This window comes from Arachis duranensis, chromosome 9, assembly GCF_000817695.3.
Source record: "Arachis duranensis cultivar V14167 chromosome 9, aradu.V14167.gnm2.J7QH, whole genome shotgun sequence".
Taxonomy (NCBI): Eukaryota; Viridiplantae; Streptophyta; class Magnoliopsida; order Fabales; family Fabaceae; genus Arachis; species Arachis duranensis.
In genome coordinates this window covers 111581638-111603118 of record NC_029780.3, presented here as the reverse complement: position 1 = coordinate 111603118, position 21481 = coordinate 111581638, and the positions used below count along the sequence as shown (strand labels likewise).

At 39.3% G+C, this 21481-nt stretch overlaps 3 protein-coding genes across 6 annotated transcripts in view; 2 read left to right on the top strand and 1 right to left on the bottom strand.

Moving 5' to 3' along the window:
* Positions 1–9318, bottom strand: part of LOC110275378 (uncharacterized) — an 11665-nt gene extending 2347 nt beyond the window's left edge. The window contains exon 1 of the mRNA XM_021131308.2: positions 9183–9318. The gene's annotated coding sequence lies outside the window, so the exon portion shown is untranslated. The remainder of the gene's footprint in view (positions 1–9182) is intronic.
* A 958-nt stretch (positions 9319–10276) lies between these two features.
* Positions 10277–12133, top strand: LOC107467557 (uncharacterized). Its single transcript, XM_016086685.3, has one exon. It carries the CDS (start codon positions 10332–10334, stop codon positions 11931–11933), a length of 1602 nt encoding a protein of 533 aa, XP_015942171.1. The 5' UTR covers positions 10277–10331; the 3' UTR covers positions 11934–12133.
* A 1854-nt stretch (positions 12134–13987) lies between these two features.
* LOC107467314 (alpha-L-fucosidase 2) lies at positions 13988–19065 on the top strand. Of its 4 annotated transcripts, none has more exons than XM_016086363.3 (11): positions 13988–14228; positions 14298–14472; positions 14917–15062; positions 15395–16218; positions 16409–16541; positions 16700–16858; positions 17096–17320; positions 17403–17504; positions 17848–17983; positions 18296–18491; positions 18583–19065. In XM_016086363.3, the coding sequence occupies exons 1-11, from the start codon at positions 14130–14132 to the stop codon at positions 18893–18895; spliced, it is 2508 nt and encodes an 835-aa protein (XP_015941849.1). In that variant the 5' UTR covers positions 13988–14129; the 3' UTR covers positions 18896–19065. The 4 variants fall into 4 exon arrangements, with proteins under 4 accessions (XP_015941849.1, XP_020986964.1, XP_020986965.1 ...); XM_021131305.2 differs by having other exon boundaries at positions 13989–14228; positions 14319–14472; XM_021131306.2 differs by lacking the exon at positions 13988–14228 and having other exon boundaries at positions 14323–14472; positions 14917–15051.
* Positions 19066–21481: the final 2416 nt, after the last annotated feature.

Here is a 21481-nt window from a genome sequence, read left to right as displayed (position 1 = left end):
TGAGTATGATATTGATTATGTATAATGATGGTTGATTGGAAATAGTATTGTTGGAAATAGTATTGTTGGAAATTGGGATGAGGAAAGATGTATGACATGTTAATGTGTTTGTAATTTAGCCATTTGTTTGAGATGGGTAAAAATGGTTATATGGCGGTTTTGTGCATCGTGGTAAAGTGTTAATGTATGAGTTGAGGAGGCTTGATGTTGATTTTGGTATATTTTGATTGATTTCAAAAAGGGTTGAAACTAGCATGTTTTGGTTGATTTTGAAAAGGGTTGAAAATGGCTTGTTTTGAAAAGGACACTTTGTGGTTTTGTATGAAAAATATGGTTTTTGGGCATACTTTGACGGGACATAACTTGGACTACGGATCTCTGTTTTGTGCCAAATCTGTTTAGAAATGAAATTGGATCCGGGATGTCCATGCCGTTTGAAGAACGGGTGAAAAAACGATTTAAAATGAGAGAGTTATGTCCGTCGGAAGATTGGGGGTTGAATCTGTGAATTCTGCAGCTTTTAACTTAGAAAACTTTTAGCAGAATGACCCTCCATGCGTAGGCGCACTTGGCGCGTACGCGTCGTTCTTCGAGAAGGCACCATCCACGCGTGCGCGTGGTGTGCGCGTGCGCATCGATGCGCTGCACCCATTGCCCAGCCATTTTCCCGAGAGTTGTGCCAGAGTTGTGCCAGTCTTGTGCCTGGGGCGCAAGTGTACCCACGCGTACGCGTGGCTGACGCGTACGCGTCGTTATCTGTTTTTCAATCCGCGCGTCCGCGTGAATGGCGCGTATGCGCCGATGAGTTTTGTGGCCATCCACGCGTGCGCGTAGAGTACGCGTACGCGTGGCCCTGTTTTCATCCCAAAGTTGATTTTTGAGTATTAAAAGCCAAATCTCATACTTCTAAGCCTCCGATCTCACCCCTTATGTATTAAATCATTATGATATGCCTAGCAATGAGAAAGGAGCTAGGGGGTGTGGTAACTTGCGAGTGAAGCAAGGGGAAAAGTTATGATCAATGATGATCAACAATGATTATATGAGATATGGAGGATGACGGTGGGAGTACCGTGTATGCCATGAGCCAAAGGGCTATATTTATTGATAAATGGCTGGTTCTTGATTGGACCATGAGCCGGATGGCTGAGTTATTGCCGGGTCACGGCAAAGCCATTATTGATTATGGCTGAGAATAATTGCATATATAATTAATGAATGAATGTGTTAAATGGATAATAATGGAAGATGTTGAAATGTGATGTGTAACCCCGGGTAGTAGGCAGTGGCGTTGTCCACTTGCTCCGGGTATGAGACGGAAAAGGATGCTTATGATAAATGAGTTAATTATGGAGTTTTGAATGAATGTAACTCTGATACCTAGGTAGTAGTAAGGGTTGGAATTCGCCCCACTTGCTCCAGGTTAATGTTTGAGATTTGATAACAATGAGGATTGATAATAGGAAATGAGATTGAATGAATATATGTTTAAGATACCTGGGTAGTAGTAAGGGTTGTGGTTCATCCCGCTTGCTCCGGGTTAATGCTTAAGATACCTGGGTAGTAGCAAGGGTTGTGGTTCGTCCTGCTTGCTCCGGGTTAATGCTTAAGATATCTGGGCAGTAGCAAGGGTTGTGGTTCGTCCCACTTGCTCCAGGTCAGAGATTGTGACGCCTGGGTAGTAGCCGCAGTAGTGGTTGTTCCACTGGCTCCAGGTTGAGCTGTTGAACACCCGCCTGGGTAGTAGCTGCAGTAGTGGTTGTTCCACTGGCTCTGGGCTGAGCGGGTAGTAGCAAGGGGGTTGTAGCTCAAACCTATTTGCTCCGCAAGGGGTGTTTCTGTCCATGGTTAGCTACCAGGACGTGTCGGGTTGGCTATATAACCGACAGATGATATCATCAGCCATAGGGCAGGCATACATCATTTGCATATGTTTGAATTGTTTGGGTTTGCCTATTTGTTTTGGATTTCTATATCATACATGCTATGTTACCTGATTACGTGCTACTTGTTCTACTTGTACCTTATTTGTGTATTACTTGTCTGTATTGCTTGTGTTTGAACAACTGAGAGATCCCTCATGATGGTGTCGGTGGATGTTGGGGGCTGTTCTTGATGAGATGAATTGATAATGCAATTGCATGATGATGATGATTTTTGAATGAGATCATTTAAGCCCCCTGGATAGACGCAGTGATGTGATTTCACTAGCTCCAGGCGGGGGTATGATGTATTGATATAGAGTTGCTGAGGCAGAACAACTGGTGATGGTTTTGCTTATGATTCTGAGTCTGATTCGTGGAAGAATCAGCGAGTTGGGAAACATGTGTAACATGAACTAGATTTAGTATCCCCTTACGTCAGATGCCTATTTATGGATTAATGAGAATCTAGGCTGGATACTTGGTGAAAAGGAGTTTAGGATGCTTAGTGAGTTTTATTGCAGCCTACTTTGTGTTTTGCTTAGAATCTCTCCACCTTTGTTTTGAAGATATTATATTATGTGTTGAACTCTTTTGGAACTTGCCTATAGAGGCTCTTATGTTTCCTTTGGGAGAGATTAGGATGTACTGTTGTCATCTACTTTCATACTGTACCCTAGCCGGCCTAAACTTCGCGGGTCGCGACTAGTGGCTATTTACTTATGTTATATATATCTATCTGTTATCTATCTCTTAATCTCCTTTATGCCTTGTCCATATATCGCTTTCGGCTTCATGTTTTATCTTTTCGTTGTCGAATCGTGAGTGATACATCTTCGCGATTTTATTTCTTCTCTTTTCAGGCTTCTCGATTAATACTCCTTTCGAAATTACCTATGTTTATATATTAAAAATCCACCTGAGAGTCGTACCACCGTAATATCATTGACTTATGACTCGAGCATAAGGATTTGAATATTAGGGTGTTACATATAACATTTCTAGGTAGTTGAAAAGTCACGCTTTTTATATCCGACATTTATACTCGCCCGACTGACATAGCCATACCATCTCAGATATGACCTTTACGTGTGCAACGAATCATTTGTTGTTGGGTGTCACATTCCGGCAACTAACCAAACTATGATAGCCACTTGTTTCGAATATAAATGAAACCGCTCACATACCTGGTTTGGGTGATAATGATGGGCTGTGGCGTCGCGGAAGGAGCAGCTGGATCATGCGAACCATGATCCATGTAACTTGGACCACCTGTAGCAGAAGTCCCAGCATCACACTCTCCCCGGTCCCACGTGCAAGACCTTTTCGTGTGACCAGCAACCCCACATTTGGTACAACGGCGTCTCTTTGGCGCGCCCTCACCCTGACTCACCGGTTCTGACTCCTTTCCCTTCCTCGGTGCCCCCTTTGTCTTAGATACAACGGGGTCCTTGATCTAGGATAACTGCGATAGACCAAGTTTGCTCCCAACCTTGTCAACGTGTCTCCGCTGAAGGGTTTCGATTAGACTGGCGATCCCATATCTAGCCACAACAAACTCTGCAGCATCTTCGGCCCCAAGTTGTGAAACTAAACTCATTGCCCCAGAAAAGGCACCATATCGCAACAAGCGGCCTTCAGGGCCGTCTTTATTATCAACCTGGGTGGATCTACAATCCTTCGCATCCTTTCACAATCTTCTCAGAATAAGATCAGGTGGTATTTCTTCCAAACCCTCGTACTTCATCGCACAGAAGATATGGCTACATGGAATCCCTTCACTGTTCCACATGGAACACTCACACTTTATTTTTTCCTCGTTCGGGTCAAACAATACCTTGTGTTTTCTGTTGGGTTTCCCCATCCACGAGAATGTGTACACAGTTGTCGTGCTGATGCTGTCCTTCCCCCGAAACAATAACGTGGCCACAGCCTTGATTTGTTTCTTCACTTCTCTAAACACTGCTCTTGTATACACCTTCGATGCAAACCGTTTGATCGAATCAAGCCCAGTGGTCAGCACCGGACTGTAGTACGTGGAGTAGAATTGGGCTGTTACTTCATTATTCCGGTAGTCCTTTACAACCCGATCCAAACTATGCACAAGTTCCAAAATGCTACGGTTGATTTAAGGAAGCCCTTAATGAAAGCATTTATCTCTTCACATCTTGAGGTCATTCTATATCCCGCACAAAAAGTTCCCCTAAGGTACGCCATCGCCCAACTTTGTCTACTTTCATACGTGGACTTAACCCAAGTGTTATCATGTAGGCCAAGAGACTCGACCGATGCCTTCCAATACTCCTCAAACTCGCAGATTTCAAAGTTTGCATAAATCGCTTTCCGAAACACCTTGCAAAATTCTGCTTCTTTCACCCATTGCACGCAATTCTTCTCCAGGTGCCAACCGCAAAGTCTATGTGTCACCATCGGCATCACCTCCGCAATTGCAATGCGCATCACCTTGTCCCCGTCGGTCACCACTACACAAGGCATCTTTTGCCCCATTACATCGAGCAGGTTCATTAACACCCACCTATAAGTGCGGACCTCTTCATCCTCCAGCAACGCGAAACCAAATATCGAAGTCTGTTTGTGGTGATTTGTCCCGGAGAAAATCACCAATGGTTTCCTGTACTTGTTAGATCGGTACGTCGATTCAAAAGCCAACATGTTACCAAATAGCTGATAATCCATCATCATCTCACCGTCAGCCCATATTAGGCTACCCAGACAATTGTCCGACGTCCGTGTGTATCGGGCCACCGTCCTCATGTCAGCATTTGCCTTTCCCTCCAAGTAACTGATAGTCGCCGCAACGTCGCTGTCGCATATTCGCGCAACCCTTTGCCCATGGACATAATTATACAGATCCCGTTTTGTAAATCGGAGCATGCCATACCCACCAGACTGTCCCGCCATGTAAGCCATTATCTTCGACGTGGGGATCCCAAACTGCTTGAAACTATCCACCTGTGCCTTGTCACCGTCACTCATCTTTTGATGACTAGGAAGGAGACGTGCGAACACTGCTGGAGCAAAATCGTGGTTGTGTTTGTCCACGATGGTCCTGACCCTCCATACACTATGCTACATATCATAGTAAATCTTCAACTTCGCCTTACAGTCCGTGCGACTCTCCAACCTCTCCTCCCTTACTCGCTCAGGACGGTCGTAGTGCTTAGCATGTTTTGTACCTTGTCAGTGGCAGAAAAAATCTCGCCTAATCAACACCCCATCCACACGAGCCACATCTCCCTTCCGTACTCAAAACCCCTTATTTTAGCAAATTCCTTATAGGCAGCATAGGCATCGTCCTCCGTTGCAAACTGTTTTCCCAAGAAGTCATTCGCCCTGACCGGCCGGCGGAGACCACCCTCTGACGCATCATCTGCATCACCCATCCCATTACGATCATCGGCCCCGCCTTCACTGTTTTCCCTGCCTTCGCGGGCCTCATTGCACTCGAGGTTCTCGTCGTCATCATTGTTATCATCACTCGCACTATAACGTCCGCGACCATCATCGAAGACACTCCCAAATGAGTCTTCACCCTCACTATCAAAGAAATCGCTGAAATCCATTGGCAACAACTGGGCAACCTTCTACCCTAATCACACGCAAACCAGACAAACGATGTAGTCAGATCATCAACCACAGCTATCAAAAAGGGACTATATCTTACTCCACAAATAAGGCAAAACCTCTGCATTGTAACTGTCTATACATAGCTTACCTACTTCAGCCCATTAGAGGTAAGTTAAAAATAAATTTAATTTCCTATCCTCCCCAGCACCATAACTTCAACAAGGTTACCGTCAGATTTCTTCCCAAAAGGATAAAAGAAACCCTTTCAAAATTTTATCGCTAGCATTTAAAAAACCCAACAAAATAAAAAAAAGTCTCAAAAGGGAGAAAACATACCAAGATCAACTTAAAATTCATTTACACCTTTCTTTTCATCATATACTCATTGCTAAACACGCCACGAAACGAAACATTGAAAATGCCATGTCTATGTCTCTAATGTCCATGAAGATGCCCTTCCCTAGTAGAGTGCTACAAGTTCTTAGTTTCACAGCAGCACCCATACTTAGCCGCAAATGGGGAAATGATATTCCATTTGGAATAAACAAACTACCTTACATCAAGGGTACATCTAAATAGCGGTTTAACATAATCAATCACCTTGCACAATATCTAATCCCTCAACCTTCCTCCTAAAACATCACAATTACCTAACGGGCGGTAATAGGCACTGACCATTCAACAGTCATGTTTCTATTATCTTTCCTAGATTGCTACTATTACCCATTGCATTAACAATTTATCACACCCATAATATATTGAACCTACTAACTTATAACTAACACATATGTCTAATGAATCTACCAATTTGTTCATTCCCGAGTTCCTAAAATGCTAACAATGATTTAATTTAACTTACTCTTTTACCAACTACCTAACATCAGCGGCATTTCAGATTTCCACCTCTAAGCCAATACCAGAATCTACAAATTCACAATACAAGTTTCAAAAGCAATACTCATACTCAACCTAACCTGAATACGTTTCGAGACCGGCACTCAAAGATGATGATTCATCGGGCAGAGCAGATCCTACGTTCGACTTACACGCACAGCGGACGAGAGGCAGCAACACTGACTACAGGCCAACCGCACCTGATCATGACGGCGTTTGTGAGCACCACTGATCCCTGGCAATGACGCATGCTCCGGTGAATGGCGTCCTTGGAGTGGTCCTTGACTTGGACGGAGCTGCTGGAACGGATGCAGAAGCCAAGCTCGGGTTGCAGTGGGAGTCACGATACCCGGGGGGCTCTAATTTGGTGAACGCTGCTAGGGTTCTTTTGGACCACAGGAGAAGATTGACCCACAGCAACAACTACCTTGCCTATCCCACTCTTTTTTGGGTCAAACCTCAAGGTCCAACAACGGCACTAACGGGACCCTATGCAACGCCAACCCTGTTCTCAGCTCACCTATCTAACCGGCTCAGCCAGCCCTTCCATGAGCCTCCCTAGCTTTCTGAGAGCTACCTCACAAAAGCAACACGTGTTCACAGCAGATTTAGAATAAACAAAAATCTGTAAATCTGTATCAAAATGCATCTTTACTGTAGATGGACCCTTCTATTTTGTCTAAGCTATCAACGAATTTTGATCTTAGACAATTATTATCCAGATAAATTAATAACATTAATATTACATAATTCTTTAAAATTGAAAGCAATTATAGTCAATTTTTGGACTTTAAGTCTTCAAACAATTTTTTTTTTTCCAATGATAATAATTGATTGAAGCGTTGGTTCAATAGTGTAAATAAAAAATCATATGAAAGTTTATCTAGATACATAAATGAATTGAAATGTGCTTTTTTTGTTAATTGAATGTTTATCATTTTTTATTCAAATTTGAATCGAATTTGGTTCATTTATGAATTGAATTAGGTTCACTTGATACTACTTTTAAATATTCATCAAATTTGTTATTCCTTAAAAAATTTAGTTTATCTCTTAGTTTAATTGAGTTTATTTGCATGCAGAAATAAATTGGAATGTGTTTTTCTTACTGATTGAATATTTATCACTTTTGTTTCAAATCTGAACCGGATTCAATTTATTTGTGAATTGAGTTAGATTCACTTGATACTACTATTAAGTATTCACCGAATCTAAATCAAATTCGGTTCATTTTTGGATTCAAATGAACCTCAGTTAAAAAGAGGAAAAGAAAAAATGTAACAACAACAAAACAATGACGATTGAGAGAAAACGCGTGAAGAAGAAAATAAAAAAAGCGTAATTAAAACACGCATGTGTACACGCGAGTGTAATAAAAGTGATTTTGTATTGGGATCACTAGCAAAAGCTTCTTATTTTTTGTTAAGGGAATTTAACTCCATATCTTTATATGGAATATAAGTGTAATTAATCTCGATCAATTTGAGTTGATATTCTAATTAAGGGTCTATAATTAAATGAAGGAGACCACTTCAATAAAGATACTAAAAATATCTTTTTTAAAGATATTTATATGTATCATAATATTATTGAACATTTTTATTAAATGGGTTAATAATTTATTTTTTAATAAATCAGAACAAACTCGGTTTATTATAGCAATAATAATAAACTTAATTGTCTGCACTATAATTATTAGACCCGATTTGATCCGACTGATTTACACAATTTAAATCGAATTATGTTTAAATTTTTTGATAAAAAGACAAATATATTATTGATGTTTGTTTTAAAAAAAAATTGATCCAGTGGGTTATGTAAATTTGTCGGTTCGACCGAATCTAATAACAATTGGATTTATTATTATTGTTATAAAAGATTTGATTTTATTCTAATTTATTAAAAAATTTAAAAATAATCGATTTATTAATATGTTCAATAATAATACGACACATAAGTATTTCTAGAAAAGAAAAACATTTTACGCGTCTTAACTGGATCATCCTCCTTAAATGAATGCATCTCCTTTTCCATTCATATATAACATAACGGGTATTGTTAGGGAGCCAATGACCTAAGCGTACAATGTGTACAATAGACTAAATCTTTGGTTCATGAATAAAATGAATATCACCCATACTATCCAGAATAACCATTCGGATACCAGGATAATAAACATCTCATGTCATAAAATCACTTATCTCAAAAACTTAAAGCTGATTTTGGAGTTTACCAAAGATCGAACCCTTGACCTTTCGGATCTAGAACTCTAATGCCATATTATGAACCCACTCATACCAAAAGCATAATTTGATAGGATAATATAATACTAATGGTCATATCTCTAATATTTCATAAATCTCTATTGTACATATTGTAAGCTTATAACTATTGGCTCCCTATACTTTCTCATAACATTATACAATATATAAAGAGATGACAAAAAAAAAAGGAGTCAGAGTGCAATATATAAAAAGGGAATTGTCATATATAAAGAGATAACCAAAAAGAAAGGAGTCAGTGCAATATATAAAGAGGGGATTGTCATATATAAAGAGATGACCAAAAAGAAAGAAGTCAGTGCAATATATAAATCTAATAGCATTAAACCTGTTTTAGTGGAATTGATTCGCCAAATAAAGTCGGAGATATATAGATTACTGTAATTACGAAGTAATGCGTGTGAGACTAATCAAATTTCTTCATCAACAAAACCTCCCTACTCATGGGTTTCAATCAAGAGACAAAAACTTCAGGGTCATGAGTTGGAAAATCTACCTCCTAAGGACCTCTCGTGCAATTTTTTCCCTCCGGTGGGTCTTTAGGCCTTCTGCACCACGGAAATTATTTTGTTTACATCTATGCCTGCTCGTTGTGTCTTGCTTAAATAATATACAATCTTAATAAGTACATGATATATGCCAATTAAGATTATGGTGAGTGGATGGAAATTAATAAGTATATATATTAGTTAGAGATCATAAAATGATTTTATTGGAAAATCTTGAAATTCCTTACAAGCCACGGCCTTTAGAGTGCCACAGATGTTCAATCTTAACCACAAAACCTAACAGCCACAACCACAACTATTTTGTTTTGTATACATAAAATCAGGGTTTTACTCGGTCAATTATTTTTGAAAATGCTATCTAGAATAATACAGGACGGGATATTATGTTATTTCAGTATTTTTATATAATTAAGAGAGCTTGTATTTTGCTATTAATGCGTTTAATTTATCAAATACTTAAATGGAACGAACATGTTCAATTAATCCGAACCACATACATGAAATGATACATTACAAAATAAGCGAGCTTTAAATTTTTTTTTTTAATTAAGCACTCAACTATATTCTTCCCTTTTTCTTCAAAAAAAAAAAAAACACTTATTTCAAGAGAGAAGGAATAATATCTGTGATATTGGTTATAATTTTCACACTTGCAATTTGCAGTTGAGTTGAGAAAAATAAGAGATGAATTGTTTTTTTTTTTAATGTGAGTATATCTGATACAGAAAACACATGCATGAGGAGTTGCCAAGTCTACTGGTACACGTGTAAGGATGAAATCCCCAAAACTAACCGAAACAAAACCTGAATCTACTCCTGAAGCAGCAATCACAAATCACATGAAACGAGACAATAACCAAATTCCTTTCAATATTCTACAGCCATCAGAGTGAGTAGAAGAATCTGAAACATACAGAAAGCGAAATAAAACTGGACGCCATTAATGAAGCCAAACTCGAACCTCAAATAAGACACACTAACCCACTCTCAACCACCAGTTCCTCATCCTTGCATGGCTTCAACTCCATCCAAGTTTTCAACCCGGTTATCATTCATCTCCTCTTTATAACCCCCTTGACCTCACCCATCAAAACTTCACAAACCACAAGCCACACAGAGAGAGAGACACGTAAACTATGGATGTCTGGTTGTGGATATCTGATCTTCCCAACTCGGCCGAGTGGGATGAGTCTGACTCAGTCCCCACGTTCGAACTTGCAAGTTCAGGACTGGGTACTGAGGAAGACCCAACCCGGTCCATTGAGCTGAAAGCCGAGCGAACTTCTGGTTCAGACTCTGAAGCTGCGGTAACATTTACCGTGTGCTTGCAAGGGTTCCACCCATTCAATGCAGAGAAGCCGCTTTGGGTCTCCGAAAAGTGCCAGCTGTCAGCAGAAAACCCTTTCCTCCCTCTGCTCCTACAGCTCCTCCAAGAAATCATATCCAACTCGCCCACGGCGCATGATAGCACGTGTCCTAGGTCACAGCTCCAGAAGCTGAAGCCGGAGCCCATATCATGGATCATGGACTCGCACACACTGGAGTCCCTCTCCATGTTCTTCAACCTCGTCCTCACCATGCGCCTCTTCTGGCTCTGCGCCTTCGACGCCCCCAGCGAAGCCGGCTCCCTCTACTTTCAGTCCCTACTCGCTCCCACGCTCGAAACGGCGTCGTCGAAGCTCGCTTCCGTTCTCAGAACCTTCTTCATCACCGTCGGCGTTGACACGGAGCTCTGCTTCATGCGAACCCTCGGGTTCATAATAGCAAAGTGGTGCATTATAAGAGAGATGGGCGTAGGATTACAAACACTGCTGATTCCTCCGCCGCAGGTGAGGAACCCGAGATTCTCTTACTCGGCGGAGAGTAACGGCCTTTGGATTCTGAAGGGTTACGCGCCAGTGATGACAATGAAATTGGCGCGAAGCAACGGTCAAAAGAGTCAGTTCCCAGGGATCGATGCAAAGGAGTCAATATTACGCTACACTATGGCGCACCAGCAGCTAGAGGCACACGTGCAGATCGAATACACCGTTGGATTCCGCGATGGTTTCATCCAGGTTCGTGCACGTGTCGACAACATACGCCTCCACGTGGCGAGGCTAGGGTTCGGGCAAAACGACGACGTTGCTGAGTTCCTCGAGGAGAAGCACTTCCCTTCCCGCGTTAGGGTTTGGGTGGGCCCGGAGATTGGAGCTACGTACGTGTCCGGACTTAGCCTGGGCCGGTCCACGGAGAACCGAGAGAGAGAAGTGGAAGTTCAGAAGATCGTGAAGGGTGAATTCGAGAAATCACAGGTTTCGAATGTGAGAGCTTCGACGAGGTCAGCGAGGAGAACTCGCACGAAGAGTTGGAGAATGGATCAGGACTCGGAAGGGAACGCGGCCATATTCGACTCCGTTTTGTACGATAACGCGACGGGGCACGAGGTGGCATCGTGGAAGCCCACGGGCCCAACGGGTGATGACCCGTTCCATGGGCTGAGAGGGCGATATGTGGGGTCAAACAGGGCGTTCAATAAAAGCGGGTCGGTGGTGATTGCTGGGGATGAGTATGGAGAGGAAGTAGGGTGGAGACTTAGCAAGGATATGGAAGGGAGTGTGTTGAAGTGGCGAATTGGTGGTGAATTTTGGGTTAGTTATTTGCCCAACCGAGCCAAGGGTTCTCATTTTGAAACTCGCTATATTGAATGGTGCGATGAAGTTGATTTGCCTCTCATTAATGCCAAATCACCCTCCTAAAAAGTGCGTCCATGCACCATGCATGAAACGAACTTTGCACGTGTAAATAACTATATTCACCTAAATTGAGTTTAGATATGTTTTATACTTTCTCTTTAGTCTCCCCCCTGTAATGTATGTGGTGTATAATTAACGGTTGTTTAGGGTTTAGACTCTATGACCACTTAAACGAAGCGTTCTTTCTATCTTGCATTGTCAAATCTGCTTTACTCTTTAATCTGGTCCCGTTTTGTTCTAATTGTATCTCATGAATTGCAGACCTTGTTGAACTATGTGTAAGCCCTACATTGTATGATTCAAATTTCTAAATAAAAATAAATGACAATTCATGGGGGCAGAGGGCTACGTTCTGGGTTATGAACCGTAGCTAAGACAAAATGGATAAAAACAATGAATTAAAGAACCTTCTCAAAATTTAGTTCTGGCAATGGCGATACCTATTGCAAGGAGGGACATAAAAGAGAGACAGAGAGGACCATAGGAGTTCTAATCATTCAAAAGAAAGTGGATTTGTGAAACTAGGGCGTGCCTTTCTTAAAAATTGCCATTGGACACAGTCGATTACCTCTTATAATAGCTGCCTACAATAATGCAAATCAAACACAGCTTTGACTGCATCTTAAAAAAAAATTAACTAATATATATTTTAAGAGCAAAGTTAAGGTTATTATTAATAAAAAATTATTTTTTATTTTAATAAATAATTTACAATTGTATAATTGCAAAGAGTCTTTGGAGAATTAACATTGGAATTAGTACCTTTTATCTTTTTTTTGTTGAAATGATTAAGTTCTATTCTGAATCAGAAATAATTTAAAAGAAGTTACTTGCTGTTTTAAAAGAGTATCTTGACTCTTCTTTTTGCACAAACTTGTTATAATTTATGGATTGAGAGGAATGGTCGAATTTTTGAGATTGTCATGAGGGTGGTACCCACTGGACCGATGCCATACCCATCGGAAATGGCCGTCTTGGGGACATGATTTGAGTTGGTAAACAAACACCCTAAACCATCTTTCAGTTTGAATGTTTTGATGAGGTTATTAGAGTTAGAATGTATGCTTATAAAAGTGAAGCTATCTGAATATACCAAATTACATATTCAGAAATCAGAACTGCTACTAACCACGACACATCTACTTAATTTTTCTTCTTGTTTCGTTCTTATTATCCATATCACACATAAATACTTTGTATAGGTTAGTCAAAGGAGATGTAGCTTGACTCGTTTTAGGTATAGCTTAGTTTAATTTATTTTATTAAAAGGGTTAGATTTTAATTTTTTGTAATCTATTTGTTAAATTGATTAGATCATATGCTTAAAAAAAACTTATAAATTTTAAAATATATTTAAATTAATTTAAATTTTTTAATTTATTATTTTAAATTATAATTCACAAAACATATTTTTTAAATAAATTCCTGAATTTATTAGATTTTTAAAAGAAGTTGAACTCGAGTCTAAAAATAAAACTTATAAAAAATAATAAATTAGACTTAAATCATGTATTTATAATATAAATTAGATTCGTCTAAACTAAAATTTGATTAGACTCTACACATTTCTATGTACATTAATAGGTTGAAAGTGATGCATTTGTGTAAATTTAGGGCTTATCAATTTCAAAGAAGAAAATAACTGACAAATATTGCTATTATTCTTATCTTTGAACCGTTTCAATACCATGTAACGTAACGGTGTAAATGAGTGGACCACGATGACCTTAACACCAATCAATAAATACAATTCCAAGTTATTTTCTTCTTTTTTGTTCTTGATTAATAACTAGAAGGACCCCTCCACAACAGAAGAGGAAAAGTTATACATAACTAGACAATCTATGTAGAAATCTGAACCAAGAGACAAGTACAGGATGTTAGAAAAGGGAGAATAATCTAAGAGTGAATTATTCAATTAGTATAAAATAATATAATATAAAAATATATTTATAAATATTAAAAATATTATAACAACAAAAGCGTAATATTCTATAATAAATATTTAAATATACTAAATAATTTTAATAAATATTCGTTCATCCGCATCAGAAAAAGTAATACATAACTAGCTTGCACAGAAGAGATGGATGTACTAAACAAAATTCCATTTCCAATATTCTGAGTATAATCACTTTAAAATAGTTTTCTCTAATCAATATTATTTGTGGGAGAAAGTGCAGGCAGCAGGGGCCTCAAATGACTTCAATTGAAGACCAATCTTCAGTTGTTGCAAGGCTACTGCTCTTTCTACTGTTAGCTTTCAATGTTCCACTCACCCATTCCTCATCATTAACAGTAAGTAGTTGCAGCACGCACTGTTACTTCAATAATTTATATCCTTCTACTGTGCATGATGTTAAGTAGTGTGTTGATTTTGCAATGAAGGAGAATGGAGAGTGGAATATGGAGGATGATGTCCCCCTGAAGGTAACATTCTGTGAGGGTGCTACTCACTGGACCGATGCCATACCCATCGGAAATGGCCGTCTTGGGGCCATGATTTGGGGTGACGTTTCATCAGAACTTATTCAGCTCAATGGTTAGTAAACCAACACCCTAAATCATTTTTCTTTCTTTTGATTTCATTTTGGATATTTTTCTTTAGAATGTATGTTTATGAAAGTGAAGAGATTTCGGCTAAACCATGCATAGAAAGCTGATTATAGCCATATCCTAAATTACATATTCAGAAATCAGAAATGCTACTACACATCTACTTAATAATATTTCTTCTTGTTTCATTCTTATTATTCACATCACACATAACTATTTTTTTATAGGAAGGCATTGTCATGATGTTGGTTAGATTAATTGGGGATAAGGAGCAAAAATCTGCTATAACAGTTGAATGTTTTTGTTGAAAATTATATATGTGAGCTATCAAGCATAAGGTTATGATGCATCCTGCAGAGGGAAACCAAGCAGCTATCTCTTTCTGATGCATGTTGTTTGCTGAAATGAAGACTTTTGAATTGCTTTACAGAGGACACACTTTGGACTGGGACGCCTGGCAACTATACCGACAGCACTGCTCCGGCAGCACTGGCTGAAGTCCGCAAACTTGTTGATAACAGAAATTACTCTGGAGCTACAGAAGAAGCTCTCAAATTGTCAGGAGGTCCTGGTGCTGTATGTACTATGTTATAGTTAATATAATCCCCACTGCATAATTTGTAAATGATGATTTGTATATTAACCTGGTTTTTAGTGTTGACAAATCAACAACATGATATACAATTATATATAGTCAATGGGGAATTGAGTAGGTGACTATTTTGTTACATATAATTTACATCATTTTATTTAACTAGGATTCTCATATTTTTGAGGTTGTCTACTCCACTCCCTAAATATGTGCTTAGTGGTCATCATTTGGGTTTTTGGAGTTGGAACATGAATTAATGGACGCTTTAACATGCTTGGGAGTCTCTCTAACTGTTATGATTTTTTTTCCCGTGAAGATGTACCAACTTCTTGGTGATATCAAGTTAGAGTTTGACGATTCTCATGCTGCATACTCTAATGAGTCTTACTACAGAGAGCTGGATTTGGATACGGCAACAGCAAAAGTAACATACTCTGTGGGTGATGTAGAATATAGTCGAGAACATTTTGCTTCTTATCCAGACCAAGTAATAGTGTCAAGGATTTCTGCAAGCAAGCCAGCATCTTTGTCATTTACAGTATCATTGGACAGCAAATTACAACACAATTTAAGAGTTAGTGGCCAAAATCAGGTAATAATGGAAGGAAGCTGTCCTGGTGAGACAAAAGAGAATTCAAGTGCCAATTCAAAGGGAATTCAGTTTTCCGCTGTTCTTGATGTACATATTAGTGGTGAAAAGGGAACTGTGCATGTTTTGGAAGGTTCAAAATTAAGGATTGAAGGTTCGGATTCTGTTGTTTTGCTTCTGACAGCTTCTTCTTCTTTTGATGGACCATTCACAAAACCTGAAGACTCTAAGAAAGACCCTACTTCAGACTCCCTCAATACAATGAAGTCGGTTAAAAAATTGTCATATGCTAACCTTTATTCACGTCACTTGGATGACTATCAGAACTTATTTCATCGTGTTTCATTGAAACTCTGTAAAAGATCAAATATTTCCTCTCAAACCATTCCAACTTCGGCAAGGGTCAAATCTTTCCAAACAGATGAAGATCCTTCACTTGTGGAGCTTTTGTTTCAATATGGTCGATATCTACTTATTTCAAGCTCACGTCCTGGAACTCAGGTGGCAAATCTACAGGGTATATGGAACAATGAACTTAAGCCTAAATGGGAGTATGTTTTCCTATCTATGTTCATTTATTTTCCAGGTAGCCTCCCCACCCACCCCCTAAACTAAGGCAAGATAAAAAAGACAGCAAAAAGTGTGCTAATTAGTAATTATCATGAGAGTATGAAAGGATCATTGATTTTTCTTTCATATATATATAAGTAATTTATCTGCTTCTTCTTTTTTGTCATCCAGTGGTGCTCCTCACTTGAACATTAATCTTCAAATGAACTATTGGCCATCTCTTCCTTGCAACTTACTTGAGTGTCAAGAGCCGCTATTTGATTACATTACCTCTTTGTCAGTCAGTGGAAGTAAAACTGCAAAGGTATCTCCTACTTTCACCTTTTTCCCCAATTGAAGCCAAAAGCAAAAGAAACAATGACTGCTGTAGCATATAGCCATTAGCAGAGCATTTGGTCACCATGTCATGGATTTTAATATTTTATATGTTGTATCCTGAAATCCATTTGATCCTTTATACAGGTGAATTATAAAGCAAATGGTTGGGTTACACATCATGTTTCTGACATATGGGCTAAATCATCCGCATATGCAGGTCCTGCGGTCTGGGCATTATGGCCAATGGGTGGAGCTTGGCTCTGTACCCATCTATGGGAGCATTATACTTATACAATGGACAAAGTTAAGTTGTGGCTTTTGAATAACTTATCCATCCTTCAATTTAAAGAATCAGCTCAAAGCTGGTCTTGAGAGGAGATGTAAAAGTGGTTTTAGCAATTTTAGATCTTCCCAAGTTGTTGAATTTGCATATCATTTACTATTATAACCTATAGAGCCATTCATTGCATTTTGTATTTGTGGTTTCAGTATGACAAAATAGAAATACTGAAAGGATCATTGACTTTCCTTTCATATTAGGAGTTTCTCAAAAACAAGGCATATCCTTTGTTGGAAGGATGCACTTTATTTTTGTTGGATTGGTTGATTGAAGGCCGTAATGAATTATTAGAAACCAACCCGTCAACTTCACCGGAGCACATGTTCATTGCACCAGATCAAAAGCCTGCCAGTGTGAGCTACTCGACAACCATGGACATGTCAATCATCAAAGAAGTTTTCTCATCAATTGTATCTGCTGCTGAGGTGAAAAAGATCATTTGCTCAAACTTATGCTTATTAGTTACCATGCTAGTTTAATCTTGGAAAATAAGTTCCTCAAATACAGGTTTTGGGGACAAGTAATGATGTTGTTATCAAAAGAGTAACTGAGGCTCAGTCCAAGCTGCCACCAGTAAAAATTGCTAGGGATGGATCTGTTATGGAATGGGTATGCCCTCCATTTTCTGTTATCCATTTTGTCAGAATTTAAAGTGTTAGTAGTTTGGTCACATATTGATTAAGTGAATAGTGTATATTTCAAAAGACCTATAAACTCATTGTCATAAAGTTTTGAGTCAAGATATGTTAAAAATGTTCTCTGGTTTCTCACTTAATTCATTAATTTAGATATACTGGACTTTTAACTCCCTTTGATCACTAGAGGCAACACATTTTGCCAGATTTTGCCATGTGGTATTTGTTATTTTGTTCTGATTTAGGGTGATCAAATCCCACCATTAAGCATTAGCTTTCAACTCCATGCCAAATTTAAGATCTTATTTATCTGACAGGCAGAAGATTTCCAGGATCCTGCAGTGCATCATAGACATCTTTCGCACCTATTTGGCCTGTTTCCGGGGCACACAATAACTCCTGAAAAGACTCCAGACATCTGTATAGTTGCAGATCTCTCACTAATTAAAAGAGGTTTGTTATGCGAACTTCTACTTCTAAATTTGTTTCCAGTAATGAATGGTTAACTTTTCCTTGCAAAACATGCATGGCTGTTATTTGTTATGATGGAAAACTATTGAATTTCAAAGAACTTAATAGCTGTAAGTAAGTTATTCATCATTTTAAAACAGTTATAAATGATGCAGTGTGATAGTTAAGATTATTTTAATGACAGTATAGGAGTTACAAGCCTTATCAGATTAGAGATTGTTATGTTTATGTTACCCTATCTCTCTGGAGTTTTTAATCCTTTTAACACTAGAAAACAATTCAACATTGTTGCAGGAGAGGATGGTCCAGGGTGGTCAACAACTTGGAAAGCTGCATTATGGGCACGTCTTAACAACAGTGAGCACGCATATCACATGGTAAAGCACTTGATTGTCTTGGTGAACCCTGAACATGAAGTTAGATTTGAAGGAGGACTCTACAGTAACCTGTTCACTGCACATCCCCCTTTCCAAATTGATGCAAACTTTGGGTAAGCACCATCATTTTGGAAGAACTGTATCATATTTGTATTTCCACCATATGAAGGCTTGAACTGAAAACAAAACATTGTGTGTTGCCAGTTTCTCAGCAGCAGTTGCAGAAATGCTTGTTCAGAGCACAATGAAGGACCTTTACTTGCTTCCGGCATTGCCTCGCGACAAATGGCCGAACGGCTGCGTGAAAGGATTGAAAGCACGTGGCGGGATCACAGTGAACATATGCTGGAAAGAAGGTGATCTGCATGAAGTTGGGCTATGGTCAGAAAACCAGAAATCCCAAGTGAGACTACACCATAGAGAAACCATGGTGCTAGCAGAATTATCACCAGGCATAGTTTACTCTTACAATAATCAGTTGAAGTGTGTGAAGACTGAATACATATTCCATTGCTGAATTGAATCCTTGAAAATCTTTTGGTAGTTCAACCAATTAGCCTTGGAATATGTAAATCAATATAATGAATTTGCATTACGATGGAGGGTATAAACTATAAACTATAAAACCCGTTAATAATGCTACCATTTTTTTAATACAAACGATAAAAAAACATCATTATTTTTTTAGTTCAGCTTCACGTGATTAGACCACTTATGTTGAGTATCAAGATCTTACGGAAGAAACTATAAACCGCAGGCTTTCTCAAATTGAAGTATATTCTTGAGGTAACGTAATGACGTATACGTTCAAACTCGTATATTATATATATCATTGGAAAACTTAAAATCTTTGTTTTCTCAATAAAAATCTTTTAAATTCTTAACAAATATTCCTAGCAAAATCTTAATTTTTTTTAAAACAAAGAAAGTAACGTGGAGCAACAAATAAACAGGCACATTAACAAAAACAAAGACAAACCCAAACACAAAGGTGTTTCGACATAACCGTCAACAACTAAAGGATCAATACCAACTCACTTTTTATAACGTTTTTTTTAATGACCGCGACACCTGCTTCTCCCTTAAAATCTTAATTTTTTTTTTGGGTCACATGGATTCTAAAAGAAACTAGGTTCATTAGTACTTGATTTTTTTTTTGGTGATCAAAAGGGGGTCAAAGACCCCAAAACAAGAAAGGAGCCAATCAGTAAGAGGGGAGCAATAGCTTAGGACCCCCTTAACCTGATGGTTCCAAAACCGTCCCAAAGAAGAGCAAGACTAATACAAGGAGGTGCTTCCTCAAACAGATGTAAACCAATCGGGAGCTCTTGTCCCTTCTTAGCAAGGAGATCCGCCACGGAGTTAGCTTCCCGGAGTGAGTGTATCCAAGTAATTTTCCGAACACGAGCCGCCAAAATACGGATATCTTGGATCAGCGGAGCACATGGGTGAGTTGGGGGGCAGCCGCGATTAATAAGGTTTATGGCAGCAGCTGAGTCAGATTCCACCAGGAGATTATGATAACCGTTAGTTGTAGCAATATTAAGTCCATAGATGATTGCCCATAATTCCGCATGCATAATTGAGCAGCTTCCCAGGTTGCAGGAGAACCCCTTCAAAAAACTCCCCATCGCATCCCTAAAGACACCGCCACAAGCAGCATTGTTTCTATGGCTAAACCAGGAACCATCAACATTAACCTTAATACAGCCCTCCTCAGGACGTGACCAAGTTATAAGGCTGTCGCCAGAATTTTGGGTGTTCCGCAATTTAAAGCTGCTTCCGGTCACTTTACCAAACTCCTCTGATCGCGCTCGAATCTGGTTAACCGCTGTTGTGACAAGAACCGACTCACCGTTAAAAACAAGCTTGTTTCGAAGATACCAAATGGTTGACAATGCTACTCCGAATCTGCAGCTCCAAGTGTTCTTTGCCATCAGGTTTTGAATCAACCACTCATTCAGATTAGTATTGAAGAAATAGTTAATCCCATCTATAGGGACAAGCTTTTGCCAAATGCTTTTTGCATAGAAACAGTCTCGAAGTACATGGATAGCTGATTCTTCATGACTTCGGCATCTTGGGCAAGAGTCGTCATTGGTTAAATGTCTCCGCTTCCTTTCTGAGTTTGTTAGGATTGCGTTGTGATTCACCAGCCACAGGAAGGTTTTGATTCGCTCAGGGCCCTTCCAATTCCAAATCAACCGGAAGCTCTGGTTTTGATTGTGATGTTCCTCCATGGTCACCTGGTAGGCCGTCTTGGTGCTAAAAGTCCCATCTGATGAAGGTGCCCAGGCTATGTGATCGGCTTCTTTCCAAGGCGAAGGGGGAGATATGGCAATGATTCTTTTGATTATATCCTCTGGCAACATCCCTTGCAGCTTTCCCACATCCCATTGCCCTGAAATATCACAGAAATCCATCAGCAATTCAGATGCATTAAAACTGGTACTTACCTGAGTTGTACTTTCGCGTAAACGTCCTACACCAGGGACCCAGTGGTGATCCCAGAAGTGAATTCGAGATCCATCTCCAATTCTCCAAATGCAATTACGTTCAACATTTTCCCAAGAACTACAAATGCCCCTCCAAAGGTTTGAATTGCTTCTCTTTTTCTCCACTCTGGGCATAATGTCATTGCCGCAGCCGTACTTGGAACGGAGGACTCTAGCTCAAAGGTCGTCCTTTTTAGCTATCAGTCCCCACCCGGCCTTCATCATAAAGGCTTGATTACTATGGCTTGCATGTCTGATGCCCAATCCGCCCGAGTGTTTCGGCTCACAGATCTTCTTCTAATTAAGAAGGTGGACCCTTTTTTTTATCTGTGTCGCCCCAGATAAAATCCCTGCAAAGACGATCAATAGTATTACAAGTAGCAGCAGGTAAAATAGCAGTTTGCATATTGTACAAAGGCATTGAAGCAAGGACAGATCTCACCAAGGTTGTTCTCCCAGCCAGGGAGAGAGAAGAAGCTTTCCAAGAGTTTAATCTTGCATGGAGTTTGGTGATGATGCCTTCAAAGGTATGTTTAGTTACTTTTGAGTGAAGGACGGGTACACCTAAATACTTCCCTAGATCATCGGTTCTGGTAAACTGTAAGACA

What these genes read in the sequence shown, in the direction of transcription:
- LOC107467557 (XM_016086685.3), top strand. Translation starts at nt 10,332, where the DNA reads ATGGATGTCTGGTTGTGGATATCTGATCTTCCCAACTCGGCCGAGTGG.
- LOC107467314 (XM_016086363.3), top strand. Translation starts at nt 14,130, where the DNA reads ATGACTTCAATTGAAGACCAATCTTCAGTTGTTGCAAGGCTACTGCTC. An exon ending in ATGGATCTGTTATGGAATGG is followed by an intron (nt 17,505 to 17,847) that starts GTATGCCCTCCA and finishes TTTATCTGACAG; the next exon opens with GCAGAAGATTTCCAGGATCC. An exon ending in CAAATTGATGCAAACTTTGG is followed by an intron (nt 18,492 to 18,582) that starts GTAAGCACCATC and finishes GTGTGTTGCCAG; the next exon opens with TTTCTCAGCAGCAGTTGCAG.